This window comes from Artibeus jamaicensis, unplaced genomic scaffold (genome assembly GCF_021234435.1).
Source record: "Artibeus jamaicensis isolate MK-2021 breed Jamaican fruit bat unplaced genomic scaffold, CSHL_Jam_final contig_2170, whole genome shotgun sequence".
Lineage (NCBI taxonomy): Eukaryota > Metazoa > Chordata > Mammalia > Chiroptera > Phyllostomidae > Artibeus > Artibeus jamaicensis.
This window is the reverse complement of record NW_026521445.1, coordinates 4879832-4902468: the sequence shown is the minus strand read 5'-3', so window position 1 is coordinate 4902468 and position 22637 is coordinate 4879832. Positions and strand designations below refer to the sequence as shown.

The following is a 22637-nucleotide window of genomic DNA, read 5'->3' as shown; positions in this document are numbered from 1 at the left end:
AGAGAGGGAGAGGAACACTGATGCCCGAGAGAAACATTGGTCAGCTACCTCTCCACGGCGCCCCAGCTGGGACCAAACCCGCATCCCTCCCTGTGCCGTGACCAGAAAGTGAACCCACGACCTTTTGCTGTGCGGGATATTACCCAATTAACTGAGCCGCACTGGTCAGGGCATTGTTCTTTTTTTTAAGTGGATTAATAAATAAATATTTTTTGAGTTTCCCAGTTTAAATTTTTTAAGCAATAAGTATTGATAGGTATAACTCATGCAAACAAAAGCTCTTGGGCATCTCTGATAATTTTTTGGATCATGAAGGAGCCTTGAGAAGCACTGATCCCAAAGAACGAAGATGAAGACAAACCCTTGGGTGGTTCGGTATTGAACTACCACCAACCGGTGGGCCAGCCATTGTGCGAGGCTGTTCAGATCTGTGACTTCCTTTGATCTTCTCAACAACATTTAAGGTAGGAACTTTGTCCCCATTCAGCAGATAAGAAAAATAAGGCTCTGAGAGGTTGAGCAGCTTGCCCGAGGCTGCACAGCTGGTAGGTGAACGGAGGAGAACTCAAGCCCTGTTGAGCCTGTCAAATGACAAGGCCCAGGATTCTGTTAATGGCTATCTTGCTCTTAAAAAAAAAAAAACAGTACTGCCAAGGTATTACCTGTTAGAGTCATATTAAAAAAACCAACCTGTAATAGAAATAGAGAAGACCCACTATGGCAGAGAAAACTTTAGAATAATGAGGCTGTAAATGAGCCTAGTTCTTTAACCCCAAATATCTGTTGCCTTCCAGATACTGTCCTGTGCCTTGGGGATGCAGCAGTAAACAATATAACATCATTTTCCATCCCTCTAAGAAGTTTACAGAGGGGTACTGGAAGAACAAAGACAGACTTTAAACAAATAATTACACAAATACAAAAACACAGCCCAAAACCACAGCGTTGTCAGAAAGAGACTTTGCTCGGGGCGTATGCAGGTGATGCCCTGTAGTGCGCTTGGCAGCTGTGTGGTTTTGTGAACAAATGTCACCCCAGTGCAGTCAATTAAAAAATCACAGCGACATCTACATGGGAATTCAGTTTGTTCAGCGCAGTCCCCATTCAGGTACCAAGAGAGCGGGGAGGCAGGACAACATCTGTCACAGATCAGGACTGGAACCCCCGTGGGAGCCAAGCTGGGCTGTGTAGACAGTCTGAGCAGAAGCGCTTTGAAACATTCCTTTGTTTCTCTCTTTGTGTTTCAGCTACAGATATCTCTGGATTACTGAAGCTAGCGAAGCCAAGATTACTGTTTCATTGGAAAGGACAAATATGTTTTGTGAGTCCTGGTCAGCTAGGGAGGGCTGCGGGAGGTGTGAAGCACTTGGATATGTTTAGTTTGTTTAGAGAATTTCTGGAATAGGACTCTGGGCAAAAATACTAACTGGGCCAGTAGGTGGTACTGAGATGCATTTGATGCAATTAGCCACACCCCCAGCTCTGGTGTGCAAATTCTGGGCCAAGGTCACAAAGGAGCGAGGAAAGCTTCTGATTGGCTCACACAACCTGCCTGTCCATGGCACCAATAGGAGGGCCACGGCCATCTTCATAGACAATGACTGAAGGAACAGCAGGGCTCCCTTGTGACGGGCTTCTATTCAACCACAGATGATTCCCCGTTCTGCATTATTCCCATCCTTCCTCTACTCAGCCTTCCCAGATAGAAAGAGGCCAGCTTTGCTACCCAATTCCAGTCATGCACAGCTCATACCCCCTGAATAAGAATAAAACACATACCCTGCCTCCAAGACCTCCAGTAGGGAAGCTACATACAGCAGTACCTGTGAGTCCTCGATGAGGCCAGAGGGTGCTCGGCTCCTCCCACCTCACAGCGGCTGGGTCTCAGCAGCCCGTGGGATGCACCACAGCCAGAATGAATACACGGAACCAGCCCCCTTCCCTCTGCCGAAGCGCCAGAAAGATATTTCACCTCGGGGCCGTCAGGTTGAACAGGAGCAGCCCCCACAGAGACTCCGCCCCATTGTCCCTTCTCCCCTTTCCACCATCCAAGAGATAGTTCCAAAGTAGATTGAACCATCTCTCCAGTGACTTTGAGGAAACTCCCAGTTTGAAGCATTAGATTTGGGAGTGGGGAGGAGCAAATGCAGAGTTGTAGAAAAAATGCATTCACTGCTCATTTCAGCCCCTGTGCTGTATAAAGAGATTGGGAAGAAAGGGACCCCTCCTCTGAAGCAGTTCCTTCCACAGCAAGCAAAGGGGAAGGGGCCCCCTGGCAGGCTGATTTCAGAGCCAGGGATCTGTATGCTGCCAGGAGAGGCTTCCCAGGTGAGAGGCTTCGAGCTCCTGTGGCATCTCTGACTTTGTAGTGGCCCCAAACCTGGCTAAGGGGACAGCCAGAGTCTCTCCTTCAAAACCCAGCCAAGCTGCTGGAAGAGACTTCAGCTCAGAATGGCAGTTCCAGACTGTTGAGAGAGAGGAGAAGGAGAGACGGCTATGGGAAGAGCAAGTCAAGAACCACAGGGGAGGCATGCGATGCCAGGCACGGGAGCAGGTTGTGAGAGTGATTGTTTCCACAGGTAGGAGGAGAGGAGGACGGCGGGCAAAGTGGGCAAGAAACACAAAGGTGGTCTAGCCTGGATCTTGGGGCCTGTGGCCTTGCAGCCAAGTCCTTCTGGCCTCAAGTGAGAAAAATAATTGGGGTCCTGGCTCGTGTGGCTCAGACTGAGTGTGGGCCTGTGAACCAAAGGGTCACCGGTTCATTTCCCAGTTAGGGCACAAGCCTGGGTTTCTGGCCAGGTCCCCAGTAGGGGGTGCTCAAGAGGCAACCGCACATTGATGCTTCTCTCACTCTCTTTCTCCCTCCCTTCCCCTCTCTAAAAAGAATAAATAAAATCTTTAAAGAAAAATAACTGGTTAGTAGTCTCAGAACAAACCTCTAAGCACTCAGACCTTCACACCTCAGGCATTTGGAGGACAGAGGGGAGCCTTCCCTTTGCCGAACACCACCACCTCTCAGCCAGCACTGAGGGCTGACCTCCCCAAGAATGCCAGGCACCTTCCAAGGTGCACAGGTGGGTGACCCAAGGAGCAGGGAGCCCTGGGAACCGCGATGAACAAACCCCAAGGAAACATGACCCCGGAGCACACAAACCAGTGAGAGGAAGAAGGAGAGGGGAGTGGGCGTCAGCCCCACCCCCATAACCCCTCACCTGCAGCGGGTTGTCCCCAGCTCTGCAGAGCAGGCAAAATCTACACATCGTGCTTGGCTGGGGGTGATTCTTAGCATCTGACCAATGGTTCCTTTAGTATGAATCAAATAATCTCTTCAAGACAGAGCAGTTTTTCAGTTTTGCCCCAAAAGAACACAAGCAGAAGACACTGCAGGAGAAAAAGAACAAAGAAGGATGCTGCCCTGCTGCTGACCACCACGGTGTCACTCTGCCACCGGCTATTCCCGGGCCCTTGCCCACAGTGGCAGTAGGAAGGAGGCTGAGAGGAAAGGCTTGGCTTCGGGAGACGAGCTCACTCATCATGGCTGCAGGCCAGCACGCCTGTCCCCACTGTTGCTGCCTGGGCGCCCGCAGACCCTGCATATGGCTGGAAGTGGTGCTCTGAGGAACTGCTGAGGTGCCACCTCTGTCTGCCTGCCTGGAAGAATGCCCATGGTGAACACAAGTGTAGGGGCACACTTTGTCCCCAGTCCCTGGCCGGGACATTGCCGAGAGTCATCTACTTGCTTAGTATTTCTGGAACCGCTCCCTCTCTCCCCACCCTCACCAGCGCTGCTGTAGCTCAGCTTGTCAACGTCCCTCCACTGAAATCATACAAAAGACCCTGCACTCCATTACACCGACCACCACCCGGTCTTGCTCACCTCCACCCTTTCTCCGATGGTAAAATTCCCTGCGGGAAACCCTGGGACTGTCTCTCCTGCCCCCAGGCAAGATGCACAGAGGGCCCTTCCAAACAGGGTCCTCCTTTCCGAGGGAGACGATGCTCGCCAGTGGCTCCCTCCCACTATGCTTCAGCTATGGGAGCGCACTTCATTCGCTTTGAATGCACTGTTCTCCGGCCCTCCCCCCTGCGCTTTTGTCTCTTCATGTCGCCTGGATAACTCTAGTCAGCCTTCAGGTCACGGTAAACAGCCATTGTTCCCTGAGCCCCAATACCTGACCACAATCATAGGACTTCTCACGCTGCATGAAAATTGTCTGTGGAATTGTCTGCCCTCCAGCTACCATCGCCTCCTTGCGATCTTGTTTATTGTTTTATTTATTCTCAGCCTGTAGATGCCTCAATCTTTTGTTAAAATAATGAATGAAGTATGCTCCACAATCACAGGCAGTAAATTGGCCACTGCTCTGGGAGGGTTCAGGAAGGACTGATAGCACCACGGAATGAGGTCAAGTCTCTGGAAGCACATTCAGGCCAGTGCACTTGTCTTTACTCCAGCACTATTGCCACCACCCACTCTACGCACAGATGGTGGACCTATAGCGTGTATTTCAGTCTATCGGCAAAGAGCTAAAAACAATGTACTGAGATATAGGCTGAAAGTAATCTATTTGCTACCTGGAAATACCTGTGATGTGCCTTATATGTCTTAGGCTTTCAACGAAAGTTTGGGGAAAAACAGAATACTATAACCAAGTGAATAAGCCTCTGTTCTCCTTCCCATTGGAATAATACAGCTCAAGTCAACCCTCAAGGTTTTCCTGACTGGAGTCCTCTCCAGAGAGTTCTGGCCTGAAGTTACACCTGTACCCCATGTATCTGCCACTCAGGGAGGGAGAGGAGGGTTACTTTTCCCCTCCCCAAGTGGTGAAGCACAGAGATACAGAAAAAGCAAAACTGCTCCTTGGGGCCAACACAGAACTGGACCCACTCCAAACGCTGTTCTTTCCTCCTCCCCACCCCTGAGAGGGAGCACAGCTGTGCCGGGCACACCCAACCTGTGAGGACAGCGAGCTGCAGTCAGCCCAGAAAAGCTACGGCAGGTTAGCAAGTCTCTTGTCTCGTGATATCTTTATGTACCTGACCAAGAAACATGCACTTATAAGCCCAACTCATGGCCTCTAAGGAACCATGGAAAGTCAGCAGGCGCAAGAACTTTTCTCATTAGTATGTGTAATTAAGGTCATTAAGTTCTTAATGTGAGAACATTCAATGGAGAATATTTCAATAATGAGATAACTGCTTTGCAAGAAGCCAGATGAAAGGAGAAAAGCTCAGCTGAGTGAGCACTGCAAAGAGGTGACCTCACAGAAACCTCCACACCCTGCAGAAGGAAAGCATTTTTCTTGGGCTTCTGCGCCTACCCACTCCCCAGCCCCTCCCCAGGTCTCCCCTTACCACACTTGCACCAATCAGGGCCTCCGTCTCTGGTAGACTCACAGCTGGAGAGGGAGGGTTGATAAACTCAGCAGAAGATGTGGAGAAATTCTCTTGGGGGCATTGTGATTCAGTGGATCCTGGAGGCCAGTGATATGAATGAGGGAATAACACAGGCCACGTCATAATGAGAGAGGGCTCTGCAGCCCAGTGCGTGAGGGGAGCAACACACCGTGGGCCTCCGCACCATTTTTGGAAGAAGAGCTGGGGTGGGTCGGTGTTCAAAAGTGATTGAAAGTGGTTCACTAGGCAACACCCACATCTCTCTCTCTGGGGTGTGTATATAAAGAAAGAAAAAAGGAATCATAATAATAATAATAATAGAGATTTATTTATTTGGTCCTCCAGCATTTATTTACTTGGCCCTCACCACATGCCTGGTCCTGTGTCAGGGATTCGGATTCATAGACAGTATGTCCAAGCCTCATACCACCCTGTCAGGTCACCATCATCATCTCTACTTTACACATGATGAAACTGAGGCTCAGAGGTCACCCTTGGTTTTAGAACAAGCCACAAAGACAGTGAGTGGCTAAGGGAAGGCAACAGATACGGAGGAACATCTCTATCACCTATTTTCATCAGAGGGTCTCCCCCACCTTGACCTGCTTCACAACTCCCCACAATTTCAGCCCTTAGAAGGATGCAGGGGGAAAGAATCGGCGGAAAGGAGACGCAGTGGTCCACCCTGGAAACTGAGTGTGTCTTTAATATGCTGAAGGTCTGCAGTTAGACTCCCTGCAGCTCCTCCACCTCCTTGCTGTGCCTCTGTTTTCATATCTATACAATGGGAATGATGGTTAAAGAGCTCAGTATGAGTTCAGGGCACCTGGCACAGAGTAAGCGCTCAGTAAATCTTAGCTCTCACTATCGTCATCAACATGGTGTCCTTCCTGACTGATCCAAACACAGAAAAGCAGAACAAGCTGGCCCTGCTGGGCTTCTGCACTCACAGCACCATCGGGCCAACCACTCCCTCACACTGACCATGATCCAAGCAGCCAGTGGAGACCTCTCCCCAAAGCAGAGCACTGGTTCTCCCCACAGTCAGTGACTCAGCCTTTGGGTCCTGCCCCGGGGCCCTGAGTCCAGTGAACTGAGACTCCTGCTAAAAGTAATGTTCACATGGACATACCAAGCAAAGGAGCTCTGTGTGAGCCTCATGCCTTTCACCTCAGGGAACAAAGAACAAGGTGGAACTGGCCTAGTGTAGGTCCTCAGTGGGGTTCCCAAAGGGGCAGGTGTGGGTGCCGAGGGAACACCTCGGATTTAGGTGTGAACTCTGGTCCTTCCACTCAGAGCTGTGTCACATCAGGTAAATTGGTCAGCCACTCTGAGCCTCACTTCCTCAACCATGATACTTGTAAATGGCATAATGTGTACAATACACATCCATCCATTCATTCATTCACTCTCTCTGCTGGTGTCAGGGTCTCAGGGAAGGAGCTGGATGAAGGGCGATGTGGGCGGTAAATGCAGTCAGGTCTGAACTCTGAGAGGTGGAGGGTCATGGGTACCATGTTCAGCTAGACCAGTTGTGGAAAGATCAGCATATGACCTCATGTGAGTCTTCTTCCTGCCCCAAGACTCATGCTTGGCTTCTAAACCTGAGGACTAGAAACAGCAAGGTCTCCAGTGCTGAGCAGATGTGAACAGCAGGTCTACTGTTCGATATGGGGTGAGCAGCAGCCACTTTTGACTGCCAGATCATCGAGGTGGACACAGTGCCAAGGGACAGAATGACAAGATGCTGCAGGTCTGATATCACTGTTCTACACCGCATTTCTCCTCCAAGACTCAGGTAACACTTAGGATCACCCACAGGAAACCAGTGCTGATTGTCACTCCACACAATGACAGTCGTGGCTCCAGCTTTCAGCAGTACCCCCTGGAAAATTAAGAGAGTGTCATAACTACTTCCCCTGCCTCCTTTTACTACATGGAAATAAGAGACATCCAGTGGGTAAAATTCATACAAGTGTTACCAGCTACCGAATTCGTAATGAAGGTGTGGATAGAAGAGCTATATGTCTTGCTATTAATTCAGTGCTTTACCTCCCATTTGCTCCGACTCACTCACTGCCAGAGTTAGGAAACTCCCCTGCAAGTTTCTGAGGACATGGTCAAGGGGCCAGGGGGTGGGAGGAGTGGTTCTAGAGTGAGCACTGCTTTTATGTGAGGCAACGTGAAGGAACGATTAAATGGACCAGAACTGCCCCTCAAAACTGATGACGTGTGAGTCGAACCTGTGGATGACTTGAAGCTAAGGAAGTAATAACCAAGAGGCTAGATTAAAGACCACAATCTGTAACTATGGCAAAAGCACAAGCAACAAAGGAGAAAACATATTTAAACTGAACTGTGGCAAAATGTAAAGCTTTGTGCAGAGGACACAATTGAGAAAGTAAAAAGGCAACCCATAGAATAGAAGAGAACATTTGGAAATCATGTATCTCACATACAGTCAAAAATCAGAAATAAATATAAAGTGGTAACTCAGTCCAAGCTCCATCCAGGTACATGGGGACAGAAAGGCTTGGATTTACTTCCAGGTGAGGCCCCAGGGGCCGCTCAGGTGAGAGTGGTGCAGGGAACCAAGGGCCAGTTCCCAGGTCTAATAACACCTGCAAGCAGCAGAACAATGGCCTTCAAATGCCAAGAAATTGTACCCAGTGGGGAACAGCTTGACCTAATGGTAATCACGGAGTTGGGTCCAAAAACCCAGTTGCTAAAGCAAAACGTAGCGGAAATATGATTTCTCCATGTGTCGATGCTTGCCAAGAACAAGCTTAGTTTGGGAACATTGGTCAAGGGTGAGATTCTGTGAGCGGAGCAGGAAAGGGAGAGGATAGCACCACATGGTATCTTCTAGACCAAACTCGAGGGAATCCAAGTCAGGGTCTAAGAAAAGAGACTAGGATTTTTAAAAAAGCAAGTCAAATGGTAGTGCTCTATTCTGGAAGCATGAAGTGACAACGCCGTGTCCTGGTGCCAGAGTCGAGCTTGGGGAGGTGGGGGAAGGAGAGCATTTCTCCCCACACTGGAGCAAAGCATAGTCTCTGCATGTCACTGTGGGTGACATGGGGGGGGGAGGAACATCGGCACTTTGGTGGGGAAAAGGACCTACAGCCCAGCAGGGGAGGGGTCACAATGGGAAACCACGTGGTACATGATAGGAGTGGCCAGGGAAGGAAAGCAGATACTGCCAGGTGGATGAAGAGGGCAGCAAAGGTCACTCCCCAGTCAACATGACACATCACTATTACCCCTTAAACCACAAATTAGGTTCTAGTGTCTGGCTGGGAAGTGAAGGAAAAAGGAATCATCGGTTTGTTCATGCTGCTGTGACTTCGTTCCGTGACTATGTTCCCAGACTGATGCAGCCAAGGGAAATGGGAAAACATTTGGATAAATGTCAAATCACAAACTTGGATCCAAAAAGCTCACCAGAAAAGCAGAAGATGGTAAAAATGTGGTTCCCAGTAGAACCTATGAAATAACATAGGACTTCTAGTTGGGAGCCAGTTGAATTTTAATCAACACTATGAGGTAGTAGTCAAAAATACGAGCTTGAATTTTGAGAGGCCTAGAAGATGCGGTGAGTGGTGGAAAGTGCCCAAACCTTGGGAGAGCGCAGGTTTTGGAGATGTGAGTGCTTTTCTTGCTCTGTCACTAACTAGTTGAGTCACCTCTTCTACCTGGGCCTCACCTGTTTGCCTATATGATGATACTGTTAGGACCGATGGTCTCTAAGACCGCTTGCAGTCCTGTAGCTCTTTCAATCTATGAATGCAAATTCAAAATGAGGGAAGTGATGATGTTGCTCAGTTCTGCTCTGGCCAAACCACAGGCGAACTTGTACCGGCCCCCTCCTAAGTGAGACACAAACAAACGGGGAGTGAAAAGAGGTCACAATTCTCCAGAGTGGAGAAAGTTCGCAAAACCATATGGAAGAAGCTGATAGAATCCCCCTTGGACAGGCGGAGCCTCAAGAGAGATGTAATGGTCTTCAAATATTTGAAGCACTGCGGTGTAAAAGAAAAGCTAGATTTGTCTCATGAAGTCCCAGGAGTAAAGAGCCAAGAGCAAATGGGGAAATCCACAGGGAGGAAATTGCAGTTTAATGTTTGAGGGAAATTCTCAGCCTGGAGCTTATCTGTAAGTGGAATGAAACCACTCCTGGGGGTGTTCAAACTTCAGGGAAGGATTCAAAGATCTAGTGAGTAGGTGACCCTGATGACATTTGAGGTCCTCCTTAATTCCAAAATTCTATAAGTGCCCATGAGATAATTAGAGCTCTGGTTAACTATCACAGAAAAAGAATGGCTGGTGATCCATCTGTCTTCACACCACCTCTAAGTGGTGGGCTGGTGAACACAGAGCAGAGGTTTAATAAAATTTGTGGAAGACTGGGGAGAGAAGCAAAGATAGAAGGCTCAAATCCCACATTCCACTGCGTGTCCCGAAAGTTCTTTGCTCAGAAGCTCACCTCCTTTCCACTTGTGAAGGTGCTGGATTTCAGCCAATGCCTTCATGCTGGCCTGTGAACACAGTTCCTGTGATTAAACATCCGAGTTTCCCGGGAAAAGAAAAGAAGTCAAAAAGAAAACCAGGAAAGAACCTCTGGCTGCTTCTGCCTCTTTCCCCACCACCTTGCTTTGCCTGCCAGGTAGTCCCAGGGGCCTGAGACCCCACCTCGTTTTTGTTGTCCCCACAAAGCTGCAGTCAGCCTGCTGTTCTCTACAAAACCAAACATTTGTGCCCTGTTTTGTAGGGATGCTTTAGAGCTGACTGTTGTTTCTGCAATGGGTGCATTCTGCTTCCCCAGGAGCTCAAAGAAGGGGTTTGCACTCAGTTACGCAGTTACGACCCAGAAGAGGGACCCCTCCCCTGCTCTGGCTTTGCCACCCGTACTTCAGCCCACGCAGCTCCGCTCCTCACCCCACCTGCCCACCAACCACCCAAGGATGAACAAAGGGCACCCTTCTGAGCAGGGTTAGCCCTGCAAGCAGGGTATCTGCAGCTCTGCAGAACTCACTGGTAATTTTTGACATATTTGATTTTTTTTCTAAGCCTCCTGCTCTTTCATTTTGTTCTTCCTCCCAAGACCTCTCTCCTCGTCAGGCTTTCTTGCGACAACAGTGGTTTTTTATCACCACGTAGCTATGATTCAGAGCCAGGCCTCTAGCTGATGAGAGCTAAAATTATTCGCACACACGCACAGAGGACCGCAATGGGGAAAAATGAAAATGGAAACATTTTTCGAATCCGCAAAGTCACTATCAGGGGAGGATTTATGGAGTCGGCCCTGAGAGCTCCCAGTTTTCCAGCATCCTCACCAGGAGATTTTCATCTTGATGACCAGTTCCACAAACAAACCCGTATCAAGCTCCTCTGGACAGCAAAGCATCATGCCATCACCACCCTCGCACACACCATCCCCTTCCTGTACCCGCCCCCTGCCCCCAGCCAATGCCTGCCAAAGTCCCCGGCTGCATGTTGAACAAGCAATGCAGACCAAGGGTGCCGGAGTGCCTGGCACGTGGCAGACATTCAAATAATGTTTATGAAATGGACAAAGAGGTACTCAGGCAGACTGTTGATTGATTGAGGTTCTGGGGAACTGGCAGGTGAACCTAACATTTGTTTTCTCAGGGACCATACTCACTGATGTATTTTAGAAAATGTTTCCCTGGTGTAGCTCAGTGGATTGAGTGCTGGCCTACAAACCAAGGGGCCGCCGGTTCGATTCCCAGTCTAGGGCACATGCCTGGGTTGCAGTCCTGGTCCCCAGTAGGGGGTGCACAAGAGGCAACCACACACTGATGTTTCTTTCCTTCTCTTTCTCCTTCTTTTCCCCTCTCTCTAAAAATAAATAAAATCTTTACCAAAAAAAGAAGAAGCAGCTCAAAAAGAGTGAAACTGGATTAATCAAGTTCCTTTCATGGAAATAGAATGGAGGTTTTAACCAATCTTCTCCTGCCTTCACCTCTTCTCATCAAAATCTTTCATCAAAGTCAGGGGACACCCCATCAAGGGACCAGCTGCCACCACCTACTGGCCTCACTTGGGGTGGGCGGCCACCAGTTGCAGCTGCCATTGAAGTGACCTGGAAGAGCAGGGACAGCACCTCGCTGTGAGTGCAGATGACGGGAACTTCAGCCCAGGCCCGCACCTACCGCATTTTGCCAAGTATGATGCACACTTTTTGCCCAAATTTTTGAGGGGAAAAATAAGGATGTGCATTATACATGAGTAGTACTAATTCTGTAGCTATATAAACATTTTTTAATTCTTTTATTTATGCTTATGCTTATGCATTAAAAGTGTAACTATAGAAAGCCATAATGATACTCGTATGCAGAATAATACCTGGGAATAGGATAACCAGTTTTGCTTCTAAATATAAATAAATAATAAATTGAATTTAAAAATTAAAACAAAAGATTTTTTTCCTGAAAGTTCAGGCTGAAAATATGAGTGCGTATCATACACGGGAGTGCATTATACATGGTGATTTACAGTAACTGGCTGTGTGACCCCCAGCACATTGCGGCAGGTCCTCGAATGATGTCAATTTGTCCAATGTCATTTCATTATAATGTCGATGAGATGCCATAGTAACTTAACTCTTGTTTATACCAGTGAGCCTATAGTAAAATAGTTTTCATCATTATATGTTATTTTGCTTCAAGTTGCAGAATCTATCAGTAGCATTAGGTGAGGACTTACTCTGCTCCACAATTTTCTCATCTAAACAAATGGAAGAATACTACCTATCCCGTGAAGTACTGAAAGTTTCCAAGAAGACAGACAGAGAAACAAAACAGGTACAAAAGTTTTCATGATAGAAACATCTCTAAATGACAATTTCCATTGGGATGAAAATTATATTTTAAAAAAGAATTTTGCAAGTGCTGTGGATATCTGTAAGGTCAGGGATAAATACCCCTCATCCAGCAGCTTCCCACTGGCAGAGCTTTCTAACACCTAAAATTTTTCTGTAAATTATTCTGCCTGGTGCAGTAATCCAGCTATGAACAAGGAGAATGCCTCCCCACCAGACACATAATCAGACATCTGTCACTACAGCTATCATTCAAAGTAATAGAGAAGGCTTCCAGGAAAACAGCCCTACTCTTTAATCTTTCTACCGCCCCCTTATTTCCCTGACGCCCCTCACCCCGCAACACCACCCACGCCACAGAGAACATGTGCCCCTCCCACATCCCAAAATAATCGGCAAGGAAAACAACAAAACAAAGTAAAACTTTCATGGCACATAAACTTGGTTTAAAACCCAATTTGGCCACCACTCATCCTGTGACCTTGGGTAAGTTACTTTGTGTCTCTAAACCTCAGTTTCCCTATCTGTAAAACAGGGATATAAAGCTTATTATACAGTTGTTGGGTAAGGATAAGTTCCCAGCATGTCTTGGGTACTCAGCGCATGTGTGTTTCTAGCTCTCTCCAGCCCTTGGCTACTGGTTCCTGTGCAGGGAAGACCCTGCCAGTCAGGCCTGGACGGGATGCCTGGGAGGCCTCCCTGACCACATGGAATGACTTTGTCTTCCTTTAAGAGCTCCCCTTAGCCTGCTTTGCAGTCAGGCCATTGTTTTAAGAAGCATTGTATCTAGGAAAACTCACATCCTGATATATGTATATTTAATCACCTGCACATTAAATGCTGCAATGTGCCTGATGTTTTGTGTAGGTTCAAATTCCCTGAAAGTCAAGAACACTCAGTGATTTTGAGGAACATCATTTTTTAAAGATTTGTTACTTATTTATTATTTAGTTCTAGAGAGGGGAAGGGATGGAGAAAGAGAGGGAGAGAGAAAATCAATGCGTGGTTGCCTCTCACATGCCCTCCACTGGGGACCTGGCCCACAACCCAGGCATGTTCCCTGACTGGGAATCAAACCAGCAACCCATTGGTTCACAGGCCAGCACTCAATCCACTGAGCCACACCAGCCAGGGCTCATTGTTTGATGAGTCCTAGAAATACGCTATAAGAGGAAATGGAGGGGCAGGTGAGAGCTACCACTGTTTGAACACCCCAGAGGTGTGAAGCTCTGCACTACAAACCCTGAACATGACCTGAGCATGTGACCACCCAGAATAAAGACTAGATTTCCCAGTATCCTCTGCAGCTAGGTTCAGGCTACCAAGTTCTAGTCAATGTGATATGAATAAAGGTAAGAAGGTAATTTCCTAGCCTTGTTCTCAAGAGGAAAGAATTCAGCCAGCCTTCCCCTTCCCTTTCCTCCTGCTTTCTGGAAAAAGAGCATATGGCTGAACCAGGAACAGCCACATTGGATCCAGATATGGAAGTCACGCGCTGAAGACAGCAAGAAGCCTGCATCTCTGAGGACTGCAGGGCAGCCAGACCAACCCTAAACTTGCAGGAAACATATGCCGCGTTGATGCTACTATTACTCTCTGTCTCTGCCCAGCAGCAGAACGCCATATCCTAACAAATAAAAGAAGTGCAGCCAGTAACGGTGCAGGCCACTCCAGAACTCCAGCACCTTCTCAATTGTTCGGCTTCAACAAGTCCATAAATATGTATCAAGCAGCTACCACGTGTCTAAGGTCTCCTAAGGGTATCTTTACCACCTCCTGGAAGATGCGCCCCGTATCATTTTTGAAAATCCAGTATATTGGTATGGAATGCAAAAAGGCATATTCAGCAAAAGTGAATGAAAAGAAATGAGAAATGTTTAAATAAGATCATGGAGGAAGCGGAGAGAAGTTCATAGCGGCTTGGAAATAATCTAAGTGGAAGGGAAACGACAAACCATACTCCTAGTAGGTGAGGGAGCGCGGTCAAAGGCCCAGGGGCACGGGTCGCTAGTGTCCCTCTCCCGCAGGAGAGAAGATGATGCAAGCAAACCACAAGGGGTGGGCCCACTACTCTCGGAGCTCCCAGGCCTGAGATGGGGCGGGGGGCTGACTGAAGCATTGATCAGAATGAGATCTGGCCCAGCAGAAGGACAAGATGACGGGTTCTTCTGGGCTACAGAGATGCCAAGGGTCCCTTCAGAACTGACATCCTGCTCTGATGTGAAGGAGCTGAGGTGGGAGGGACTGGGGAGAAAAAACATGAGTTCAAAGAGGCAGGTGTCATGCAGTGCCGAGGTAGACGACCAGATGCTCAGTGTTTGGGGGGCGTCTGGAGTAGGAGCGCAGTGTCTAGACTCCCTGCCACTGTCAGAGAGAAAGAAAATCAATGGGGCTTAATTATTATGACAGGATGACAGCAGTGACATTATGAAGAGGGAATCAGAGAAGTGCAAAGCTTATTTTTAAAAAGTGAAAATGTCTCTCCACCATGAAATTCTCCCTGCAGAGCTCCCCAAGACAGGGTCGTGTCCCCAACCTGAGGCCGAGACCTCCCAGACACAGGAACTGTCCCCCCTGACAGTCCCTCCTTCTGTGAGGGTTCCCCATGGGCCCGGGGAGGCTGGCGGGGGGCAGGGCCTGTCTCTGCCCTTCCCACAGACCCCACCACCATCAGACCACAGATGCCCCGAGAACACCTCCCACAGTGGTAGTCTCCAAGTCCTTAGCACATAGTAAGGGTCTGTTGGGGAGGCCTTCAGTATGTGCCTTTTAAAAAGGGGGACATCCTCTCCCCGGTGTCACACAGAGGGCAAGAGTGGCCTTGTGATTCACTCAGCATCAGCAACACACAGGAAATGTGCAAAAAGATGTAAGGGGTCCACTCGCAGGGGACTCTGGAGACCACTGGAGACCCCACGAGGGCAGGGAGATCAAGCAGGGGCTGGCTTGTCCCTAACCCAGGACAAGACCCCAGAATGGAAGTTAGACATAAAACCAGGCATTTGGAGACACTGTGGATTGCCAACACCCATAGCTAATCACAAAAACTCATTTTAGCCAGTACTTTCCACCTCAGAAAGATATGAAAAATTGAAAATACTTCGTTTTCCTGCTTCCTCACACCCTCTGGGGAATTAGCCAAGTAATAATGAGATATTCAGTGCCGGAGGGCAGAGAGGAGGAGCAACAGGAGGGTTCTGGATAACCTACATTATGGCTGATACACTTCAACAGAATAGCCAAGAAATAATATTACCAACACACGTGAAATTCAATGCAAAGAGGAAAAACATCACCAAATACGACCAGTAATTCAAAAGCAAACTGGCTTCGTGCCTCTCCAAGTCCATTAAGGCCTGACTGCCAGGGTGACGGGGAGATGGCCAGAGATGCCGATTCTGGGGCCAGTCCAATCCCGTGAGCCGTGCAGTAAGGACATAGGTATGCACACGTCCACACACAGGCACAGCAAGACAAAAGGGACCCCGCAAATCTAGTAAGACATCAGCCCTGGTCCCAAACAAAGGCTGTTTGGACTGATTGTGAGTTTACAAGGATGATTGCTACCACATTATGCAGAGTACAATGACTTTGCTGTTTGTACAAGAATTCGTCAGACATGTCATGTGGAAAGTAGAACAGCCATAACTGTGACAAGCTGCTGAGAAATGGCTGGTTTCTGGAACACCTGGTCCCCCAAGTCTGTACCATAATCTTGTTCTTAAATGAAAACAATGATAAACAAGCACACGAAAAGTTTCCAGTGCAGAACTGCTGGCTTGTTAACGTTGAGGGAGAGAAGTTGCTCTCTGTGGAAGAATGGTTTCGGAAAAACACACCGCCTATCTTTATTATAGGCCCACCAGAACTATTTTCTTTTTTCTTTCATGCCAGGTAAAAAGTTGCAAGGAACTCTCATTTGAAAATCTTTGGGGAGCCCATGAAATGGGGCTCATTTTATAACCAACTCTTAACAAATTTTCTGTAATGGATATTATGAGATATTTCAATTGGCAGAGTGTCTCATCTCTCTCTCTAAGGGACAGAAAGTGTGGCCTGAGCACACAGTGTCTGGTTGATTAGTGGATGACCCCAAACTCGCAAAACTGCTGCAAGCATTGCCTAGAAAACTGGTGCTTTTAAGGCTGAAATCGTTCTAGAAGAGCAAAGGTCTTAAGTCCTTTTACACAACACAAGAAAGCACCTCAAGTTCTAATTAAGCTAAAGCAATTAGCAACCCACAGACACTTAATGCTCTCTCCCATGGTCAGGCAATCATCTCTATTAACACCCATTTTAAAGAAGCAAACCCAAATGCTCCATCAGTACACACTTCCCATGAACCAATGACCCCTTAGACACATTGAATAAATACTCAGAGGAGAGCTCTGTGCCTTGACCAGTGCACTTTTGCCATGGGACTGCATCAAGCATGATGACATGCTTGCCCAAAAGGAGGAAGCTGGCTGCAAGTGTGACTGTTAGGGGTGAAATCCAACCACACAGGAGGGCGCGAGATCTCTGCCGGGTTGGACGAAGAAAGACAAACTGAAGCCTCGGGTTTCCCTGGTCTTAGAATTCCCTGATTGGTAGAACAAGAAATGCGTCAACTCCGCCCCGAGGACTACACCAAGCAAAAGGGTTTCTGCCTGCTAGACTCAGAATCCAGCTTTGTCACGTGAGACCAGACTACTATCCAAACTGATGCTTCATGAGAGGACTGCCCTCTCCCATTTTACAATTTGTCACGGATGTGTACTTGGCAGGTTTACCATGAGTCCAATGCACTCAAGTTCATGTGCTTTCTCCAGCCCTGTTGGGCCCCACTCCTCCCCTATGGGTCCCTTTAGTGAAGTTGGCTCATTGTTTCCAGCCTAAGTTCCTCAATGGTCAGTGGGTAAGTTATTGAGATTTTAGTACCTTCCTCAAGAACTAGGGTAGTTTTTGTTTTTCAGTCCAATCAAGTTAATCCAATAACCTATTACTTTTCAACTGAACAAAAGCCTTTTTTTGCATTGTTTATTTTGGGTTTAGATGTCTTCGGACTTGGAACATCCCTTAACCATCAAGCAGACATCAACAATACTGACCTAGATCAGCTCTGTCCGACAGAAATAAAGTGTAAGATTCTCCTAGGAGCCACATTAAATAGGCAAAAAGAAATATGAAATCGATTGTAATAGAATATTTTATTTAACCCACTATATCAAAAATATTATTGCTTAATGCATAATCAATATGAAAGTTAATTAATGAGACATTCCACATTCTCTTTTTCTACTCTCTCCTTCTGTGCCATACTGGACTGTGCAGATCCAGAACTGAGCTTAAATTGACCTTGAAAGGCTTCCATAATTTACCGTTTTATGAACAAGCAGTTTACCAAATTGGATGTGTAGCATACACATTTAACTTTATAAAAATCTATCTCTATGTGTTCAGCTATGGATAGAAAGTAATCTTTAAAGGAGGGACCAAAAGGTAATGATAGTTACCTCTGACAGGGAGATGGATGGCCTTTCTTTTCTACTTTGTGCTTTTTAGTGTTTCCTAAGTGTCTTTGCAATAAACATGTACTTTTTTTAATTATCGGGAAAATTGTAAAGCTGATCTTTAAAAAAAACTCTCACATTTTCAGTTTTTACACCCCTGATCCTGCAGGCATGGTAGCCACTACCCTATTTCCACCCCTCAGAGAAGGGATGACCAACAGATGCCTCCCTCCCCAGCCCTCGGTACTTACAGCCGATCATCATGATGGCTACTGCAAAGATCTTCTCAATGTCTGTGGATGGGGCGATGTTTCCAAAGCCCACACTGGTGAGGCTGGTCATGGTGAAATACAACGAGGAGATATAGACAGAATTCTTGCTGGGACCACCTTCCCACTTCCCTGAGCCGGACCCATTAAACTGGTAAGGGGTGCCAATGTCCATTGCCAGCTGGTAGAGCCAGCTATTGTTACGGATGGTCTTGGTGTCCTCATCGAAGATCTCATAGTCCCCGATGCTGTACCAAATGCAGGCCATCCAGTGAGCAGCCAGCCCGAACACACACACCAGGAGGACCAGCACAGCAGCTCCGTATTCAATGTAATGGTCCAGTTTACGGGCCACTCGCCCCAAACGGAGCAGCCGGACGACTTTCAGAGAGCTGAACAGGCTGCTGATGCCCTGGGAGAAGAGGAGCACAGGGTCAAGGCCAAGAACCAAAGACACCACTCCTTCACGCCCCCTTCTCTCCCCTCACCAGGCTGTTTCCTTCAGCATAGTGATTTTCCACGAGATGCAGTGTTACGAAACCCTTAGAAAATTGCTTTAACATAAGTCATGTTATGGAAAAATGCTCATATATATTTGTGTATGTATTCACAATCAAATTAGAATTTTATTCCAAGGTGTAGGGGAGGAGATTTCTATGAACTTTTTGCCTACTTCCATTACAAAGAAAAAAAAATGAAACAAGCCAAATAAAATTAGAATTTTAACCTAATTATATTATACACAAGTACACAAATATACATGAGCATTTTCCCATGTCATGGGTTATTTTAAAACAATTTTAAGGGTCGTGTAATATTTCATATTAAGTAATATGAAATATTTTTAAAGTTGCATAGCATTTATTTCATACTGCATAATCTTTCATTCCAATTATATTGCGCATAAGTATACAAGTAGTTCTATGTTGAAAATGGTCAGAAACACATGGAAGACATAAAGCAATACTGATGGTTATCACTTCATTGTCAAGATAGGGAATTACAGAAAATTTTTTGTTATATTTGTATATATTTCTGCTATACTTGCATATGTTTACTTAATTTTTATGACTGAAATTATTACCTTTATAACTAGAAAGATATATTTTAAATGTTTTTTTAAAGTTAAAAATAAATTCAAGAAATAGCTAAGAAAAACTGAGATCTTGTCTTCTCAGAAAAATTACAAATTCTCGGAATGCAACATGCCTTCCCTGCTGCAGGTTCTTAAAAGACTCTGTGGAACACCCTCTCCCCTCCAGCGAACCTGAATTATGTGGAAATGCGAACGAAAAGAGAAACCTCTGAAATTGGCCACTGAAACTCTGGGGATAGTTGTGACAGCAGCCGTATCATTGGCCTTCCCCAACATGTGAGCACACAAACCACATGTAGCACAGCCTTGTCAGGAAGGAACAGAGTGTCAGGAGTCCACCCAAATTATTTTTGTTAGGATGAGGGTGGGGGAGCTTTGTAGCCACAATACATACAATGGAAGAAAAATCATTTCTTTTACAACAAATACCAGCAAATGAATAATAATGGATTTTTCTGAACCAAGGGTCAATTCAGCCAAACTGGCAACCTTGACAAAATTGACCTTTGGCAAGTCTAGTTCTCCTCCCTGGGTTCCCTTTTCCCTCCATGTGTTTTTCTCCAAAACCTGCCATGCAGGAAAGACTGACAAAATCTCTCATATTAAGATGCAAAAGACTGATGAGGATAAATGGATAACTTCTCTTTACAAGACATTTGCATTTTAACAGAGGAAAACTAACTTCCAATAATGGAATTTAAAAAGCACCAACAGCCTGGGTGGAGGAGATATTTTGGGAGGCAAAGGGGCTTTTTTGATGACTCAGACATCAAACACTTGTAAGCTGCCACCTACCCTCCACCTCCTCATAAGGAGGTTCCTGAAGTCATCTTTCAAAGCAGCTCCACTCTGAAGCAGAGCTTCCTACCCAAGCCCAAACTGCCTTGTCGTTTTTCCTCACTCAGACTCAGTTCAAGGCACCATGTCCCAAGAACCTGCTACGTACTCCTGTGCTAATGATACAGGCTAGAGAGAGAACAGAATGATGCTGCCTTTGGCTTCTCGCTCACTATTGTATCTTCAGTGCCTGGCCCATGGAAGATGCATGAAAGAAAGAAAGAAAGGAGGAAGGAAGCAAAAGCATGATAACCAGTGAAAGAGGCATGATATGATTAGTGAAAAGATATTTCTACTAAGAGTCACAGAAATTGAGAGCTGATGGGGGACACGGAAGTCCAGCTCCTCTGAGTCCAGCAAGGTCTCCTTGAGCGCCCTTAAAGAACAGTCATTTCAGCTCTCCTTAACTACTACTTGAAGACCCCATTCTGCAGCAGTCACTAATGGAGCTGAACAATTGGGCCCCCATCACCTTTCTTACTGCTCACCTGTACTTCAACCCTCCTCCATTCTCTCTCCCTTCCCAGTGGCCACAACAACACATGGCAACTACCCAAAGGCCAGGTTAACCCCTGGCCATGCACACCAGTTGTCTCAAGCATCCCACACAGTAGATGCACACTTGCATCTCTTGCCTGCTCAAACTGGCCCCTCAGTCCAGAATGCTTGAGCTGAATGCTTGGGCTTCCCTGTTTCCAGCTGGTAGCTAGTCCTTCAGTCCTGCTTCTGTGATACTAGTCGTCTTTCAGGTCTGCCACTAAAGCCCTCCATGACTCCCTTGTAGTCCCAACCAATCACTCACTCTTCCAAATGTCCATGATAATCTATATCTATTACCACTTAAACACATTGCTTTGCTTTATAGTTTTCTAACTACATCTTCCTGAAGACTGGACTTATTTGGTATTCATTTGAGAAGCCTCCTGTATTGGGGTGAATAGTATCCCACCAAATTCATGAGCTTTCCAGAACCTCAGAATGTGACTTCGTTTGTAAACAGAGTCACTGGAGGTACAGTTAGTTAAGATGGGGTCATACACTGGGCCCTTAATTCAGTATGACTGGTATTCTTATAAGAAAAGAAGAAGTAGACACACAGAGAGAGCCTCATGTGCTTACCAGTGATATAATTCAAGCCAAGGAGTGACAAGGATCACTGGCAACATCAGAAGCTAAGAAGGCAGCGTGGAACAGAGTCTCTCCTAGATTCTTCAGAGAGAGCACGGCTTGATTTCGGAACACAGAGCCTCCAGAACAACAACAGAATACATTTCTGTTGTACTAAAGCCACTCACTGTGTGGTACTATGTCATGGCACCCTAAGGAACTAATATACCTACACAGGGTCTAAAGCCAGTACCTTTTCAGAAAGGGTCTTAAACATTTCCTAAACTGAATGAAAGAGTTTGGATTATTAGAGAATATTTTTTCTCATTTTAAGGAGCCTTTGGAGCAATATAAGACACACACTTTCTCATTGTGTTATTTATCTGTGTTCACACTGATATTATATTGCACAGTCTTGCATAAGTTCTCTCTTATTGTACCAACCACTGGAATTCCAGCTGTTTAAAAGCATTTCAAGCTATTAATTTTTTTCTTATTTGCCTGAAGTTCAGTTTATGTAATAAATAAAACAGAATACTCTAAAGTTTTTTTTATTTTATTGTAAAAAAGACAATAGCACCATATGGTAGCACTTCACATTTTCCCAGAGACTTCTTGTACCAGAAAACCTATCTCGCATTCTAACTAGTTCCAGAGAGTTCTTTATGACAACCTCCAAATTATGAAGAACTAAGAATTTCCAGCTGAGTCAACATGGATGAAGGGATGGCAAGAACCTGTGCTGGTCAGCCCATCACTGAGGGCCAACACCGATCCTGGAAGGCAGCCTTCTGAAATCTAAGTAACTTTCGTTGTGCTGGTATTGATGCAACTTCCATTGAAATGGGCATTCGATAATGATCAGAATCATTTCTGTGTGAACTGTTGAGTGTTGCCTATTCACCCAGACTAAATAAATCATTCCATTAACTTGGGCTATGTCTTGCCTGCTCAGCTAGCCAGATTCAACAATTTTCTGCTCAATTTTTTTTCTGCCATAGGCATGGAAATGACACTGTCACAGACTGGTGAAAATGTGCTATTAAAAAGAACTAGTTAGTCTCTCAGGCCCTTGAATACTTCCCCCAGGCTTCTAGGCCTGTGTGGAGGCATGACGGTGTCCATAGCAAATTCTGCAGGTAAACTTTTTGATTGCTTTCCACCTCACGTGACTCATGATTCCTCTCCTCTGCATCCTCCTCCCTCCTTCCCGTGCTTCCCTATGAGACTTACATGAAGAAGTTGTGTCCAGAGGAAATCCAGTGGTCTGTTATAAGAATTTACTATTTTGTTAACAGAGCTTGGTTTGTTTGTTGTCTTTAAAACAGAGGTGACTTCAAGAACAAATGTTTCTTCAACTGCATAATGGAGTAAACTGGCAAACCAGAGCTTACTGGAAGTTACTCACTGGTGCTTACATATAATTGGCTGCCCTTCGATTGCCTCAAGATTTTACTTTAGGCCTTGTTTCATTCAATTCAGCAATCATTTCCTGAAAACCTGGTACAGGAACACATAGCCGAGAACTATCGGTGACAGAAAAACAAGGAAGATGCAGTCTTCTGCCCTCACTTTACCTACAATCAGACCACAGA

At 46.3% G+C, this 22637-nt stretch overlaps 1 protein-coding gene and 1 pseudogene across 2 annotated transcripts in view; both read right to left on the bottom strand.

Annotated features, from left to right (window-relative positions):
- Positions 1–9929, bottom strand: part of LOC119043079 (acidic leucine-rich nuclear phosphoprotein 32 family member B-like) — a 67750-nt pseudogene extending 57821 nt beyond the window's left edge.
- Positions 1–22637, bottom strand: part of KCNH1 (potassium voltage-gated channel subfamily H member 1) — a 317432-nt gene that overhangs the window by 170225 nt on the left and 124570 nt on the right. For both annotated transcript variants that reach the window (XM_037136985.2, XM_037136986.2), the window contains exon 7: positions 17985–18414. In XM_037136985.2, the coding sequence (XP_036992880.2) occupies positions 17985–18414 (430 nt within the window). The remainder of the gene's footprint in view (positions 1–17984; positions 18415–22637) is intronic.